The 17874-nt window shown below is 47.8% G+C and overlaps 1 protein-coding gene across 1 annotated transcript in view; it reads right to left on the bottom strand.

The window, feature by feature from the left end:
• Window positions 1-17874, bottom strand: part of mgat5b (alpha-1,6-mannosylglycoprotein 6-beta-N-acetylglucosaminyltransferase B) — a gene marked incomplete at both ends in the record, with an annotated part of 78758 nt that overhangs the window by 42878 nt on the left and 18006 nt on the right. The window contains 5 exons of the mRNA XM_083648722.1: window positions 5371-5540; window positions 10362-10526; window positions 12558-12725; window positions 14642-14715; window positions 16896-17005. Coding sequence (XP_083504848.1) covers window positions 5371-5540; window positions 10362-10526; window positions 12558-12725; window positions 14642-14715; window positions 16896-17005 — 687 coding nt within the window. The remainder of the gene's footprint in view (window positions 1-5370; window positions 5541-10361; window positions 10527-12557; window positions 12726-14641; window positions 14716-16895; window positions 17006-17874) is intronic.

A 17874-nucleotide genomic window follows, 5' to 3' on the forward strand; every position in this document is an offset into this window, starting at 1 on the left:
CTGCCTCTCCTCTCCTGCTCTCCACTGCCTCTCCTCTCCTGCTCTCCACTGCCTCTCCTCTCCTGCTCATCACTGCCTCTCCTCTCCTGCTCTCCACTGCCTCTCCTCTCCTGCTCATCACTGCCTCTCCTCCCTCTCTCCACTGCCTCTCCTCTCCTGCTCTCCACTGCCTCTCCTCTCCTGCTCATCACTGCCTCTCCTCTCCTGCTCTCCACTGCCTCTCCTCTCCTGCTCCTCACTGCCTCTCCTCTCCTGCTCTCCACTGCCTCTCCTCCTCCTCACTGCCTCTCCTCTCCTGCTCCTCACTGCCTCTCCTCTCCTGCTCATCACTGCCTCTCCTCTCCTGCTCATCACTGCCTCTCCTCTCCTGCTCATCACTGCCTCTCCTCCCCTGCTCCTCACTGCCTCTCCTCTCCTGCTCTCCACTGCCTCTCCTCTCCTGCTCTCCACTGCCTCTCCTCTCCTGCTCATCACTGCCTCTCCTCTCCTGCTCTCCACTGCCTCTCCTCCTCCTCACTGCCTCTCCTCTCCTGCTCCTCACTGCCTCTCCTCTCCTGCTCTCCACTGCCTCTCCTCTCCTGCTCTCCACTGCCTCTCCTCTCCTGCTCATCACTGCCTCTCCTCTCCTGCTCTCCACTGCCTCTCCTCTCCTGCTCTCCACTGCCTCTCCTCCCTCTCTCCACTGCCTCTCCTCTCCTGCTCATCACTGCCTCTCCTCTCCTGCTCATCACTGCCTCTCCTCTCTCCACTGTCTCTCCTCCCCTGCTCTCCACTGCCTCTCCTCCCCTGCTCTGCACGTTTACTTGCCACTCTCTCCCTCTATCCACCCTCCGCATCCTCTCGCATTCATCCGTTGTGGTCTTCCTCAGGTGTTTGGTGCGCCATCGCCGGGTTAATTACCCGTGTCACACCGTGAGGGGACGAGTGGCGATCCCCAAGCGGAAGTGACAGCTGTCTGTGGCGCCCGAGGGCCCTCCTCGGTGTGCCACGAGCCACGGCGCTCCACAAGAGCGATGTCACAGCCGCTTGAGTCGGCCCCCTCAATTAATCTCAGCCCAGACGAGAGAGCGAGCGCTAGAGACGTACCGCTTTCACATTTCTCCACCTATGCAATTCTTTATCCAGTTCCTCTCCTACTACCACTCTCCCTACCTCGCACGCTCTCTCTCTTCCCTTCATGACTCTTCTCCCTGTCAAAGCACATACCTTAAGAAGGATACAGGGCGATATCCCAATTTCACAATGTAACCATGACTCTTTACTTATGGTACGGCTACAGCAGGGGTTCCCAAACTTTTCAGACCAAGTACCTCTATGGACTGTACCAAATTTCCCAGGGACAACTTCCACGCGCGAACATTAGGCTGTGAAAAAGAGGACCCCTTTGACAGCATGACATGGTTTGTACCAAATGCTTTAGGTCTTCTAGCCTCACACTATACCAGAAACTTCACTTTGGCTTTAAAACTGAGCCTACAGCCTCTGAAAGTAAATTTTGAAAATCTAAATTTCACAAATATCACAATATTTCCGAAAGTCGGCCCAAGCCTACATGTACTCCTCAGGGTTAATGTGTATATGTAAAAACGGTTGTGTGTAACAAAAAGAAAAAAAGAAAAGAAAAAAAGGCAATGCTCTGGAGGACCACCAGACAGAGCCCTGCGGACCACCACAGTTTGGGAATCACTGCACTACAGAATACTAGAAGCAACTATATATGAAGAATGCTTTCAATTTCAAAACAGTGCATCAGGATAAAACATCATAATACATATTAGGAAATCATGTAAAGTTGTATTCAGTACTTTCCTCTTATTTTATCAGACCTAAGTGAAGTGAGATCATTTCACTTCTTTCCATGAATTTAAATTGGAAACGAGTGATTCCATCTTCAAACATGTGCCTAGTGCCATTTCAACATACTGTATGGCCATTTGTTCCGAGGAAAGTAACAATGGATTGGCATACATTGAAATTAACTCACCCTGTTGGCACCGTTTTGAAAGAAATACTCTACGATTTAAAAAATGACATGTTAAGATTAAGGTGCACAGATCGATCAGGCACTGATCATAATCGGTGGATGAATGTTCTAAATAGGTCATTGTGATTGGCTGATCACTGCTTCAACTGTCAAAAAAACATCAGAAGACCAGAAGAAAAAAGATCTCAATTGGCGAGCGAAGGCTGGCTGGTCACTGTTTAAAATAATCTGGACTTGGCACCAGAACACCTGATCAGAGGCTCCCTAGTTACCATGAATATATATATATATTTTTGCAGTGTGTGGAGAGAAAAGAAGATCTAATGAGTTTCTTCCCCTTTGTTCAAATATATCTGCAGAGATATGGCAGGGCAGCTTAGTGGAGCATCTGCAGGGTACGTATAAGCCAGGAGCTTACTGGAGAGAACAGACTGTGGCTGAAGAAGGGAGGTGTGAGCATAACTGATTTGTCTGAAAAGGAAGTGTGAGAGTGTCTCCTCGATGGAGCCACCAGAGAGAATGGATGCTGCCAATTAGGAGGCAATTATGTTATGTGATCCAACTGCTTGGCTTCCACTGTAACTGACTAAGCACCGGGTGCAGCTCATCTTTCCATTGGACGAAAACGCTAAACAACAACATCAACAATCCTGCCCACATAAAAAAAAGCCACATGAGGGCATCCAATGAGGGATGTGTTTCTAGGGCCCGCGTGCGGAAGAGAGGAGTAGGAAATGTAAATAGATACAAGCCTGGGGGGAATATGTGGGCGCGCGCAAACCCACATAACGAGATCTGTCAATTGAATAGCGTGTGGGAGACTGAGTGAGGGATGGAGAGAAATGTCCCCTTTTGCTATTCATTAATAGACACGGAAGAGGCATTCATGGACGTTCGGCATCTGTCATTTGCCGGCCGGGGAGATAAGGTGGTAAAAAAAAAAAAAGAGTGCAATATGTACGCCGGGTCCCGTTTAGTGTGGTTTGCGAGCACAGAGGGAATACGGGCCGGTCTGATCAATCCAATTGGCTTCAATTTCAGGCCTCCATTATATTTTCTTCTAAGGCTGAACATTCCATTTCCTGATGAATGGCGACCAATATGGGGCTAATCTTATGCCACTGCACATTTATATAGACACACATACCTATAAAATCTCAACTCTCAGTGCCTCTCTTTATACACACACACACACACACACACACACATTAACCTTGGTCCACATTTCTTTGCAGCATCTGCAAGTCTCACGCATGTCAGATCCCCCTGCAAAAAAACCAAAAAAGAATCTGATGGCGTTCCCAATGGAGAGGCACTGCAGCGACTCAATACGCCGTGACACCAATTAGTGGGCTAAATAATAGCAGGGTTGGCAGAGGCGGTCCCACGGCGCCGTCCGTCTCCCACATCACTGATCTCCCTCGTCTGCTCTTATCAAAGCCCATTTTCTTCACGCGCTGAAATTGAAGATCACAGGGCAGCTCCAGCTCATCAACGCCTTGTCTCTTCCCCACAGCGACGAAGACAGTGCTCAATAACAGGGGGCCACATCATCGCCGGCCTCTTCCCTCAGCCAGCGGCGGAAAAATAATCGACAAACAAGTGTGGTCTGGCGTCCGGGTAGTGGAGCGGTACATTCCCTGCCTACCGACACGAGGGTCGCAGGGTCGTGCGCCGTGCTACCTCCGGCTTGGTCGGGCGTCGTCCATACAGGCACAAGAGGGCGTGGCGCGTCCAGGTCACTGCACTAGTGCCTCCCTCTGTTCGGGGGGTGCGTGGAAGGAGGGGGGGGGGGGGGGGGTTGGAACTGAGGGGGAATAGCATGATCCTCCCACACGCTATGTCCTGCTGGTGAAACTCCTTGCTATCAGGTGAAAAGAAGCGGCTGGCAACTGCACATGTATCGGAGGAAGCATGTGCTAGCTAGTCTACAACGCTCCCAAGATGGGCAGAGGGGGTGGAGCAACGACCGAGACAGAAGGGGGAATTGGCCATGTACAATTGGGGAGAAAACGGGGGGTAAAATACCAAAAAAGAAAGAAAATAAAACTAACAAAAACAAGTGTGGTCTTAGATGCTGTAATTCTTCTGGCTGGTCATGAAGCAGGAAAGGTTTGGCGAGATTGCGGTGTCAAAAACGGCAGATAGGATTTGATCACGAGACATTTAGGGGCATTTACTCTTAGATTGATCAACCTGCTTTCTGAACTCTTCCTGTCGCACCTCACCGGTGTGAGAATCAATAGCCTTATTATATATATATATATATTGGATTGGACAAGAGGGATACCAGTGCCGATATTTCACGATAAGGCACTGGCGCTTCACTGTGTGTAGGGTAGGCTATATCACTCCGCTTCACAGCTGCTCTAATCAACAAAACGCTTCACAGCTGTTCTAATGAACAAAACGCTTCACAGCTGTTCTAATCAACAAAACGCTTCACAGCTGTTCTAATCAACAAAACGCTTCAAGCAATATCACACGAGAGGGAGTGCTGTCGTCTAAAATGTTTCACAGCGGCTCTAATCAACAAAACAAACACCAGCCACGTTACATTGAATGTCATTCACAAAGCGTAACACAGTTACCGACAGCACAAAGATGGATTTGTTTCCTAACATAACTAACTAACATGCCATCACCAGACTCTTATTTCACTGGCTGTACAATAAATGGAAACTTGCAAATCAATGTCTATGATATAAAGTAGGCAGCCTGCAGTTAATTAGGCTACATTTTTGGCAACTGGTAGCGGAAAGCTGAGGGGACTATTTTTGTTGGCGGAGGAACTGCTGTGATTATCTTCGGCCTACGACCGAAGATAATTAGCCAACAACAGTGACGATATTAGCCAACAACAATGCTCCCTCTTGTGTGATATTGCATATATATATATATATATATATATATATATATATATATATATTATATACAACATATCGTCTCAGACTAAACCACGCCATCTGTGTGCCTGGAAGGCACGGTGTGTATGTGTGTGTGGTGTGTATGTGTGTGTATGTGTGCGAGTCCATTGACATAATGCACGTATGTTTGTGATGCCCAGCCAGCCAGCAGCCCGTTATCACTCTGGAGTCGGCGAGCTGTGGCGGGAAGGCGACACCCACAAACTGTAGAGGTTCTGTCAAGCCCTCAGGCTCACACAGCGCTGAGTGGTGATGTGGACGCTTCGCACATTCGCAGAGCAACAGATACACTTCCTACACGCATGCCCCAAAGCACCTCGTATGCTTCGGATGGGAGGAAAAGCCTAGAATATCAGTATCCTACACTGAACGCAGTTCTAGCCTATAGCGCTCCACGGCGCTGGAAAATAATGTGCGAGTTATCAGGATCCAAGAGGAATAAGCGGAACCAGGACTTACCCCTGCAGCTCCTTGAGAGAGACGGAGATCTTGAGGTTGTGTCCCAGCACATGGAGGGCCGTGAGGATGTCGGCCCATTGCACCATCTCTCCCAGAGGACCCCCCTTCAGCACCTTGGGACTGAACACATCCCCAGACTCCTCCGTCAGAAAGCCCACGTGCACCAGTATCTGGACGGGGGAGGAAAACACACAAGAAAAAGAGAACACAATGGAACAGAAGAAAGGAGCGGAGTGCGGCACAGCGTGCTGTTTTGTTATCGCAATTTACATATTTTGACTTCCACCGTTTCCACATTGTTATTGCACAGAACAAGCCATTATTTCCATCAATTTCTTTGTTTGCTTGTTTTTTCTGTCCAGACAATCTCCAGACCCCCACGCCAAACAATTTGTGAAAGTAATTTTCACAAACACTTCAAAATGTCCACGTTATATACGTCAATGAAAGGTCCACATAATACGTCAATGAATAAATTCAGATATTCTGCACGGGATCAATGATGACCGAGATTAAATATAATTGACTATATAATGAATGTGAGAAAGCATAATCAAAGCATGGTTGCGCCAAGGCAAATCCCAGGAAGTACAATCAAGTGTCTGAGATGAAAATTGACCTGCTGAGGGATAATTGCTATGCAGAATGGTACAAGAGCGATTTAATTTCCGATGGGAGAAGATGGAATTTCCAGGCTGTTAAATGTGTAATGAAATTAGATTGTGCAATTTCTCAACAGATGGCAGGCAGCCTTTAAATTCTCCTCAATTACTTTTGTCTTGAAAAACTCCTAACGATGATTCTGCTCCTCGAATAGACCATACACACTTATTAGGGATGTTAATGATTAACCGTTAGTCGGTTAATTGCCATTAAGAATTTAACTGATTAAAAACCCACAATGTGTTTTGTAATTTCTCCGGAGCTCACATACTGTATATTAAAGCAGAATTTCCGTATTTTTCAACCTGGACCCTATTTTATTTTATTTTTTTATGTATAACTAAAACGTGAACAGAAATCTCTGAAATTGGTGCAGTATTGACCAAGATGGCTTGTGTTGGCAGCCACTTTTCCCACATGGCCTTACTGCACTTCCCCACTTGTACCACCAACCAGGGTAGTGCAGTAAGGGCGGCTGCCAACTGAAGCCATCTTGGTCAAGACTGCACCAATTTCAAAGATTTCTGTTCACATTTTAGTTATGAATTAAAAAATCAAATAGAAAATAGGCTGAAAAATACCTAAATTCTCCTTTACTTTTTATACCAGCAGAGGGTGTAACGTTACTTAACTCAAACAAGCGGTGCAGGCCAGGGAAACAGAAATGGTGAGGCAAGATGATGCAGTCAAAAGATAGCTAGTCCAGTGTGCGCAGTAGTCAAGTTTATTTGTACAGCCCTAATTCATACAGTAAGCATGTCTCAGAGGGCTTTACAAAGAATAACATCCCATATACAGCCCATATTTGAACCAAAAATCTACAAAATGATCTTCATCCGATGTTTTGGAGATGACTGAGTGCCCAGGACCAATGTCTGGCACACCTTTGGGCCAAATGATTACAAAATAATCGCATCCATTGTGGAGCAGGCGCACGTGGTCCAGAAGTGAGTGGGCCATATGATTTTTGCTATCTGAGACACTTTAAACAAGAGTACAGACGCAGGTTAAGATAGATGTTGGACAAATTATCGATGTTGTAGTCCGACAGGGTGCGGCCATCTTGCAGCAGCTTGCCAGCAAACGTCAGGCTCTGCTGGTCATGGGGAATATGTTCTCTGTCCTGGATCTTGGCCTTCACGTTCTTAATGGTGTGGCTTGGCTCAACCACCAGGGTGATTGTCCTGCCAGTAAAGGTCTTCACAAAAATCTGCATGTTTGCAAAATAAGAATCTGTTAATTCAGTATAGCTGTCTTGTCATCGTATCATCAAGTCTCTTCTCTTCTGATTATCACAGCGGTTCTAGTTATAGCCTCTCAGGCAAGGATTTATGACATCACTGATGATGTCACAATGTCTATGACATCACTGATGATGTCACAATGTCTATGACATCATCCCAGTGATGTCATAAATCACTGATGATATCAGTTACTAGAAACCCGATTCCTCGCTAGGCCTCGCCCGCTGCGCAGTTTCGCAATACGTCGCCCGCATCTCGGCTGCTGCGTGGCCTGGCCTCACCTATTGGCATGCGCAGGGCAGAATTGCCCAACTTCGCATCGCTGATGACATCACTCACTGTCAATGATGACATCTCAACTGCTCTTATGACATCACTGATGATGTTGGCACCATAAACGATGCCAACTGCCGCAAAACACCACAGAAGAAGAAGTAATTGCTTGAGTGACATCACTGTTGACATCATCACTGGTCATAGCTCACCATAGATACTTCAAACATCCCATGGATACAGTGCAAAGAGCATTAGAAAGTGGGTGCGGAGTATCGGTTCTGCTCTCTCATGCTGAACACACAGCCCAGTTTTACCCGGTCTTCTGTAAAACATCGCCCCTCTTATTTCTGTCTGCAGATAATCAGCCTCTCATTGGCGTTTTCACAGAAGCCCGCAGCCGTTCATCCCCGTCTGTTGTCTCAACAGCGCCCCCCGTGTCTCGCTGGTGGAAGCCAAGCCCGCGGGGTCGCTTAATGGGCAGTAACCATTACTGTCAAACACACCATTGCGATGAACAAAGCCTTGTGACCAAGCTGGGAGCATGAACAAGGAGCATTTGGGAAAGGATGTTATGTTAGTGGCAGAGCGGCCTTTGATTTGTGCAGCTGGATGCTCTCTGAAGACGGGCCAGCCAAACTGCTTTATGCACATTTAAAAACCATGGAAGAGCAGGATTCTGTTGGCTCGACTCCAAAAAGCAAAGCAATACAAATGAGCTTCTATCACTCACCATGTCTCATTTTCATAATACTGTAGCACACTGCACGCTTTTGAAGTGCCAAGACACTTTTCAAGTAGAGACGGATTTGTGTAGAGCTGTCCACACCGTGAATACTGTGGCACTGGGTATTAACAAAACACGGCAGTAAATCTGATCCATCCAAGACTGCACTCCAGTTCTCTGTGGAAAGCTAATCCACAATAGCACTATGCTACTTTAATATCAAAGATACCGAACATAGAAACACGCAGCCCCAACGTAGTGAAAAATGTTGGCACCCTGCAACCAGCTGTAGAAGAATTCCAACCCCACACAAACCACCGTGTCAACAGAAAATAAAAACCAATAGAATGCTGTAATCAAGGGGTAGAGGATGGACTGTTTAAGGACAGATATGGAAGAAAATGACACCATCCTCTTCTCTAAGGCCTGCTGTGAGGGACAGAAGAATGTGCAAATCTATATACACTAGACATCTCGCGCGCTCGACTCCTGGGCGAGGCCGCGCCCTGCAGCTCGCCCAGCTGGCCCTGCAGCTCGCATACGCAGATCGGCCGCTGCGCAGCCTCGCCATGGCTGCTCCTTGATGGCATACTTCAGGGATCCTGGATCACGTGTGTCACTGATGATATCATCAGTGGGATTTCTGACATCACTGATGATGTCAGTGAATTTCTGACATCACTGGGATTTCTGTCATCACTGATGATGTCACAGTGGGATTTATGACATCACTGATGATGTCAGTGGGATTTATGACATCACTGATGATGTCATCAGTGGGACAGACAGACAAACAGAGCCGCAGCTCCCATTTATATACTGACTGATGATACAATTGAGTGTGTGGACTTTGTTTATTAGTTTCAAGTTCTGTGTTTGGCCAGATAGCTATGCCGTTTTACGTGCGATGGGGCTGAAACCTTCAGGGTGTGTAAAGGGCAGCCGTGTGGGTGACCTGACGGAGCCAGATTTTCTAATTAGGCTAATGATGTGATGTCATCAGTGATGATGTCATCACAGATTATGTCATCAGTGATGATGTCAAAAGTGAGAAGTCCGCACAAGGAGACATTGTGCTGATCAGTGATGTCACACACACAGACACACAGACACACACACACACAAGGAGGCATTGTGACAAGACTGATCAGTGATGTCATCAGTGATATCATAATGAGGCACACACACACACACACGGAGGCATTGTGACATCACTGATGCAATAACATTTAGTGAGCAACACACACCCGCACGCGCCAATAGGGCAGGCGAGGCCACGTAGCAGCCTGAGCCTAGGCATCAAGTGCGCGTAGTGTTAAAACAAGCGCGATTCCCAATAGCTGCGATCGGATATGCGAATTTCTGATTTTTGTGGCCCAACCAACGGAGTGAGTTATAGAGCTGCCGGCCCTGCTGGCCACAGCTACAAATCCCCTGAAAAGGACTAACTGTCCCTAAAATTCAGATCAAGGGGGCAAAAAATGCCCTCTGAAAAAAGGTAAATTTCTTACTGTTTACAACCTGCCCACCCAACCACCCACCAAGCCACCCACCCCCACACTCTCACCGTAATTCACTTTTTGTGGGTATTTACATACTTGCATGCATTCCGTGGAGACTTACCCTAACCATGACCACTGAGAACCTAACCTTAACCTAACCCTATCCTTAACCACTGAACCCCAAAACAACGTTTTACAAACTGGGGACACGGCTTTTGTCCCCAATTACACAAGCTGTCCCCAATCACCTGGTCTTAAGTCGGGTCTCTGCATGTTAGCCAGTCTGTTAGCCAAGCTGCTCCTTTTTTAACTGCCTAAACAGATGGCCTTAAAATCAAATTAGGATCTCGGAAATCTCTTCCAGAGCCACAGGAGACTGAGGAGAGTATCTCATAAGTGTCTTGAAAGTAAATCTGCTGGCATTGAACGGAGCACTTGTACCAGCTGATCATTTTTGCTATTTATTCCGAAACACAACACTTTGAGAAGAGGTAACCAGAACACAGACTCCCTCTCTCATCTCACACGTTCATCCTCCAAGGTGTGCTGCACATAATGTGGACGTCTCCTCTCCGCACTCACCGTCTTCTGCTCTCTCCACCGGCCGCGGAGCCTGTCGTCCAGCCGCCGCGCAGCAGAGGCCCACTGTGCTGCCAGCCTGCGCATGCGTCTCTTCATGAAGCTCAGAGATTCCTTCCCGGTGCCCACGTGCTCCAGCAGAGTCCCCATGTCCGACTGGAAGACGGCCTGCAGCACAGGGAAAATGAATTAACCGGGTCGGGTCGTAATAATCACTGTCCGTTATAAATATAGAGAACTTCTGATCCGGCCTCGCGGGAGTCCATTCTCATTCCTCTCTGTTGAACTTTTCATCACGTAGAAAATTGTACACTGGGCTGAAACTCGCGGGCAGGAGGGAATTCAGGCAGGATTTAAACTGAACTTTGCCTGAAGCAGATATAGGTAGCTGTGCTGCTAGGGATCCTCCAAGACAGCTGAGGAGCAGACATATGAAGAGGATTCTACACAAGTGACACGTTGTTGAGCCGAGTGGAGGTGGCTATACTGTATTGTACAGAGCGGAGATCTCCCTGTCACATCCTCTTATTATGCTACTGTAGTGCCCGCGGCCAGGCCTCGGACAGGCTGCCTCAGGGCGCGGCCAGGCTGCCTCAGGGCGGGGCCAGGCCTCAGACAGGCTGCCTAGGGCGGGGCCAGACTGCCTCAGGGCGGGGCCAGGCCTCAGACAGGCTGCCTCAGGGCGGGGCCAGGCTGCCTCAGGGCGGGGCCAGGCCTCAGACAGGCTGCCTAGGGCGGGGCCAGACTGCCTCAGGGCGGGGCCAGGCTGCCTCAGGGCGGGGCCAGGCCTCAGACAGGCTGCCTAGGGCGGGGCCAGACTGCCTCAGGGCGGGGCCAGGCTGCCTCAGGGCGGGGCCAGGCCTCAGACAGGCTGCCTAGGGCGGGGCCAGGCTGCCTCAGGGCGGGGCCAGGCATCAGACAAGCTGCCTCAGGGATTCCTGGATCCACATAAATAGTCTGCTCTCATTTAGCTTTTTTTTTTATTGTTTTTAACCTTTATTTATACTGGGGGAGTCTCACTGTGACAGCAATGCTCTCTTTTTCAGGAGCACCCTGTTCACATTCACACACACGCATTCATACCTGGAAGCTGACCAGTACAACCACAGTCTGATCTGTTGGCCACTGAGCAGCTCCACTGGAGCAGTTAGGGTTAAGGGCCTCCTTGCTCAAGGGCACCCCAGTGGTGGGAATGAGGGAGGGGCAAGCGCTGCTTTTTCACTTTCCCCATCCAGATTTATCCTACCGGTCCCGGGGATTGAACCGACGACCTTCCGGTCACAAGCTCGCTTCTCTAACCGCTGGGCCACCACTGACTGCCCTTCCCCCCACTATAATCGCTGCATTACAGCACAATACAAGCAAGGCATGGCTAACTAATGGTATAAGTGCATGGGGAGCACAGACGACTTATAAACGCATACAAATGAAGAGAACTGGATAAAACTTGCACACAAACACGCACACCACCGCTGTACAAGAAAGGCATCTCAAAGTCTCAAAAGACTAAATCGATATGCGGAGCTGTGCCGTACTCCCCGCAATGCCCGTGAATTATTGTTCTCAAGAGCAACTTGTGTGTGCCACAGCAAAATGCAGAGTACCCGAGGGAAGTCTTGGGATTAGCCTCAGTGAATACAGGCGGCCAATTAGAACACAAGGCAGAGCTGCAGACTGGATTCACACGGCGGCCTGATTGTGCCGACCGCACGGCGCTCTGGGGGGCAGTAGCGAGGAAGGGACAGAGGCGAAGTTGGGAGGGGTAGAGAAAGGGAATGAGGGAGGGAGGACCTGAGGGAGAGATTGTAACTAGAATACATTCAGCTGTTAAGGCTACAAATACATAAAATTATACGGGAAGGCAAACAGCAATGGCAATGTTTCAAGAGCGAGAATGGTAGCTAGCGCCCTGTGAGTGACAGCTCAGTGCATCCCTTCTCCCAGGAGACTTCATGACAGATGGAAGGGGAAAAAGCAGCCAGCGATTCTGTTGGGAAATAATAGGAAGATGAAATGAAAAATATTGTGCTTGTGCTTGACAGCAGGTCCAAAGCGTCCTGTGGAGTCAAGGTTAAGCTAGCTCACCTGTAGTCGCATCTTTCCATAAGGCGGCGCCACACGCTACTGTTGCTGCTCAGCATCCATCAGTGGCCTGTGCCTGTGAAATTAAAAGGGAACGATAGGGGAGGGCTGCGTTACCTGTTTCTTGGGAGGAGGCTTGAAGGTGGGCGTAGCGGTCTGGTTCCTCCAGGCCAGCGGGGGGCAGAACCACTCCACCTCGCTCAGGTAGATAAGGAAAGAGCAGTCAGAGCCGTCCACACCGTAAAAGGCGTAGCAGGGGTCCGAGGTCCAGCGGGCTCGCATCCACTGGAAGGCGAAGTTTTGAAGACTCAATCTGTTCTCTCTCAAAAATGTGCAGTGCATATTTAGGGTGCGCATAAATGTGACCTAAAAACAGCAAACTATCACATTTGACTGAAGATGCACCAGTATTAGTCACTCTCTATGCCTCCAACCGCAGATCCAACTCTGGGTCATGCTGCACGCCGCCTGCAGAAAGTCCCCGATGACTCCACGATTACGGGATGAATCAGTGGCTTCGATTACATGCATGGAGTAACCTGGCTATTGGCCAAGTTAATTAGGTTTTATTGCGGTTAATCTGATTGCGTGAACATTTGATACCCTGCTATCAAGTATCCCTGCTGCCATGAATCAACAGAATATTCCTGTCGTCCACCTGGTGTTTCCCACCCCCAGCTAGAGCAGGCCGCCAGCAAAACAAGATGAGAAACTAAACTAAACTGGGCCCATTACGCTGCCAGTCTGAGCTTTCCCAGACAAGAATGAAAAGGAGTTAGATGTTCACATGCCACAGTAATCTGTTTAATATCTCAGTCAGCGGGGCATCTTCACACGGGTTTCTCATAAAGGAGTTATGATGTTAAACATGTGTCAACCAGAGACCATATAAAACAAATATGGACAGTCACCGTGACGGCACCCATAGGTTGAGGCGATGTCTCGTCATAGACGCTGGGTTAGCTGGCTCAGCCTGGCTGGGGGCGTGGTCAGAGTGGGGTAAATCCCCCGTTCTATCCATTCAGCAAAGTTAGATTTTAGCTGATAGCCCAGCCCAGGCAGACACGATCGGGGATTTATTTAACCACGGCAGTAAACGCACATCTGAACAGACGTCTTGTGTTCTGCTCTAGAACCCCCAAACCTGTAGTTTAGAGCCGCAGCACCGTCCTTTGGTGAGTCATCCCATTGAGATATATGGGCGGTTTTACCCCACTCGCGCACCAGCCATATAACATTTTGTGGGCGTTCCCACACATGCCGACTGTCTCTATTGCTTTTTAGACTCCCGCTTTGAAGCCTATACTGTAAGTATGAGAGTGTGGCCATCGCCATCTTGGGGTTCAGAGTAGGCTGCTGAGCAGGCTCAGGTCTTTCAATGTATACAACAGACTACTCTACTTGTCCTGTCAGTCTGTTGTGGCCGGTGTACAGATTACATGTCCTGTCAGTCTGTTGTGGCCGGTGTACAGACTACTCTACTTGTCGTGTCAGTCTGTTATGGCCGGTGTACAGTGCCTTGCAGTAGTGTGCTGGGGAGGCAGCACTGACACGGGGGAGGCCGACAGGATAAACAACCAGTTGACAAAGGCTGGCTCTGTTGTTGGGCGTGTGCAGTGTACAGTCTACAGTGTACAGTCTACAGTGTACAGTCTACAGTGTACAGTCTACAGTCTATAGTGTACAGTGTACAGTCTACAGTGTACAGTCTACAGTGTACAGTCTACACTGTGTATATTGTTTTTATGACCGTTTTTATGTCGACAAAGCTAGTTGGACAAGTGCAACTTGAAGACAATGACAAGAAGTCCCCCACACTGTCTCGCCTACTGCTGGAAAAAAATAATGCATACGATGTTGCTGTCTGTCTGACCTACATATATACTTGATGAAGGTGGGACGGTCTGTCTGACCTACATATATACTTGATGAAGGTGGGACAGACCCGAAATGTCATGTTAATGTGAAGTCAAGCACATTGTGCACATCCTGTATTGCACATTATGCTCTAATTTCACTGATATTTTCTTCACATTGCCAAGGACCAGTGATGTCATTCAATAACATCACTGGTCCACAACTGAACTCAAATCAACTCTCGATAACTGTCAAACTAAAACTGAACTGTTTACACTATACTGATTTTATCATGATACAAAGCTGGTTGAAAATCGGCAGAGAAGTACGATTTGAAGACTTACATCCACCTTGCTGGGGCAGTCGGGATAACGAGGATCTTTGGGAATCTCACATTGTCCTAATGTTCCATCCCTAACTGGAGAAAAGAGAAGATGCAGGGCATTTGTCAAAGCCTATACACATCATCAGACCGCAGCATGCATCATTTGGATTTTTTCGGACAGTAAACAGACACTATAGATAAACGCAAAGAGGCTAGGTGGATCCATTATGCACTCGTTCTCCTCTTGTAGAATCACACCCGAATGTTGTCGTGGGTTTTTGTACAGCTTTGCTCAACCTGATCAAAACATCTATTTTGTATTATTATTGTCCTGTCATATTATCCATGTCAGCCTTTGCATAGGGCCAATGTGTATCTATATCAGTGTTGTCATGAATTTGCATTGCATCAGAGTTGATATAGGATATTATTTTGCTATACAAAACACAGTAACACTGGTATCAAGATACAGAATAATCATTGCAACTGCACCTACCAATAGGTCAAAGGACTATATATGTATCACTCCTCCTTCCTTAGGGATGAACACAGGTTAGCTATAAGGTTAGCTAACAAGCTCCTCTAAAAGCCCGGCCTCTCCTACTGAACGGCTGAGACTGCACAGACAGACAGACAGACAGCACTGCATGGCTGAGACTGCTCAGACAGACAGACAGACAGACAGCACTGCATGGCTGAGACTGCTCAGACAGACAGACAGACAGACAGCACTGCATGGCTGAGACTGCTCAGACAGACAGCAATGCACGGGTGTGATTAATAAAATCATCATTATATTTCCCTCTCCCTTGCTCCCATTCCCATCTCTTGTTGCTCGGCTCACTCCCTCTCGCCTTCCTTTAGCTCTCTCTGCTTCTCCCCTCCTCCTCCTCTCCTCCTCTTCCTCCTCCTCCTCCCTCCTCCTCCTCCTGCTGCTGCTCCCCCTCTCCCCCTCCCCATCCTCTTCCTCCCCCTCCTCTTCCTCCCTTCTCCTTGAAGCCCCCTGCCTGTCAGCCTGCTTGCCAGCCTAATTAAAGGAGCAGTTGCTGCTCTTCCAGCAGCGTGCTGCCAAGCATGGAAGAGCACAATCACAGATAAATAACCAGCAGCCATTGTGTTTGATCAGCACGATAACAACAGACATCTCACTACATGTATATAAGAAATGAATAAATGCTCTCGCCTGGCAGCGTCGCCACTAGCCCGGGTTAAGATGAGCCTCTCTGGCAGCCTTACTTAATAACAACAGACATTTTGACAAAGGACAAAGTGTCTTTTTCACTTTCAAAATGTGCATTCTAATGTGACAGCACTGTTATAAAGAGAAATACATATTGTCCTCTTTGGATTCTGTTAGTATTTTGTACAAGTGTCCAATAAAGAAATTGAGAGTGAAGGCTAATAGAGAAAGCCCATTAAGTGGAGGGTAATCCATCAGCGAGCGCTAAACATCCTGTAGCCGCGCGCGTATGATAAGGCAGCAACAATGGACTGCCGTGTTGCGGCGCGCTGGAACTCCCGCAGCCTGACAGCGGGTAATGTGGCGTAAATAATGTCTGTCATGTTCTATATGATCAGACGGCAAAGTGCGAGTCAGGCGTAAACTGCTGCATTCAGCTGTAGCTCTGCAGCCATGCTAAACAGTCAGGTTTATGTGAGTGTGGAGGAGGAGGGAGGAGTGTGTGTCTTTAGATTAAAAAGGCTTGAAATTGACCGGGCTTCATCTTAAAGGAAGACTTTGCCGCTTTCCAACCATATCTCTATCTATCCAAAATCACGGTATATTGCTAAAAACATTGAATTTGTTATTTGTTATGTTCTCTCTGTCTGTGGGGCGCGGCTTCAGGATCTGCTGCCAGCTCACATGGCTGTTATTCCAACTACAGATTGTACTGAGTTACTTAGCGGTACTCATTTTTGTACGCCCGCATCCACGGACATCGAGAGCCTTAACGAGCCTTAACGAGTCATACTGTATGAGCTGGCAAAGTTCCGCGGGGGCAGAGTTTCTGCCAGCAGATGAACTGGGAGCTCTCGGCGCAGGGAACATGGAGGGAAGTTAAACATTGTTCATTTGCATATATTACCAAAACTGTGATGATATAAAGCTGGTCGAAAAGCGGCAGAGTAGCCCTTTAAGTCCTCCAGCTATAAGTAGTATTCTCCAGCAGTGAGTGAGTGAGTGAGTGAGTGTGTGTGTGTGTGTGTGTGTGTGTGTGTGTGTGTGTGTGTGTGTGTGTGTGTGTGTGTGTGTGTGTGTCGTTAAATCCTACCTCTGTTGCTGGCGATGCTGCGCTGTAGGATCTGCTCCACCCTCACTGCCATATCCGACATGTTCTGGGCTATAGCCTGGATCCGCTCCACTAGCCCTATAGGCTGGATCCTAAACAGCCCGAACACACACACACGCACACAGAATAAAAAGGCAGAAAATGTCTCAAAAGATTCCAGCCATAACCACCTTGTAATGACCTCAATTCATTTCAAAATGCAGTCAAACCCCTTCAAAAGAAAGGGGTCATTATATGCATTTCTTCATGGCTTCCTTCAATCCAGTGGTATTTGTTGCGTTTGTTTTTCACCCTTGACAATGAGCCTGAAGAAGCTGAAGAAATGCTAATTGTGTAGAACTTGAAGCGTGAAATAGAAAAGGCTTTTAAACACTGACAGACAATTTATTTGTCGAGATAAAAAATGGACTCAGCATATTAAAGTGTGTCCCTGGGCAAAATAAGAAAGGAGGACAATTAGGTTGTTAGCAAATGTGTTTCGCTGCACTTGACTTCTGTGGCTTGAAAGCTGTGTTGGCAAAATAATCAAGAGCCAAGATACTGTACAGTATATAATGGAGTGAGATACTGTACATTATAAAACGGCTCTCTCAAATCAAGCAATCTGATTGGTTCACAGCCATTGTATAAATCCCGTAACCCACTCTAATAACCATGGCCATGGGTTATGAGTTGCCATGGCAACTCTCTTACTAAAAGGCTTTGGTTACCTCAAATGACAATGTAGAAAAAACAAATGGCGGAGACAGCTGTCAGATCCTTGTGAATCGATCTTCGCTTATAACTTTACTAATACTTCGCAGAAAATTATGTTTTGTACAAGAATAGACGCGGGCTAATGTCTTCTTTGCAAAAAAAGGCTGTTAACCCCGCATTTAACCCCGTAACGTTAGTTGGTGTCGGGCTTTGCAGAAAGCTCTCAGCTTCTCAGCAAGCGCTGAGAATGCAGCGCTGCGCTCGA

Source organism: Poromitra crassiceps (assembly GCF_964638095.1).
Source record: "Poromitra crassiceps genome assembly, chromosome: 13".
Taxonomy (NCBI): domain Eukaryota; kingdom Metazoa; phylum Chordata; class Actinopteri; order Beryciformes; family Melamphaidae; genus Poromitra; species Poromitra crassiceps.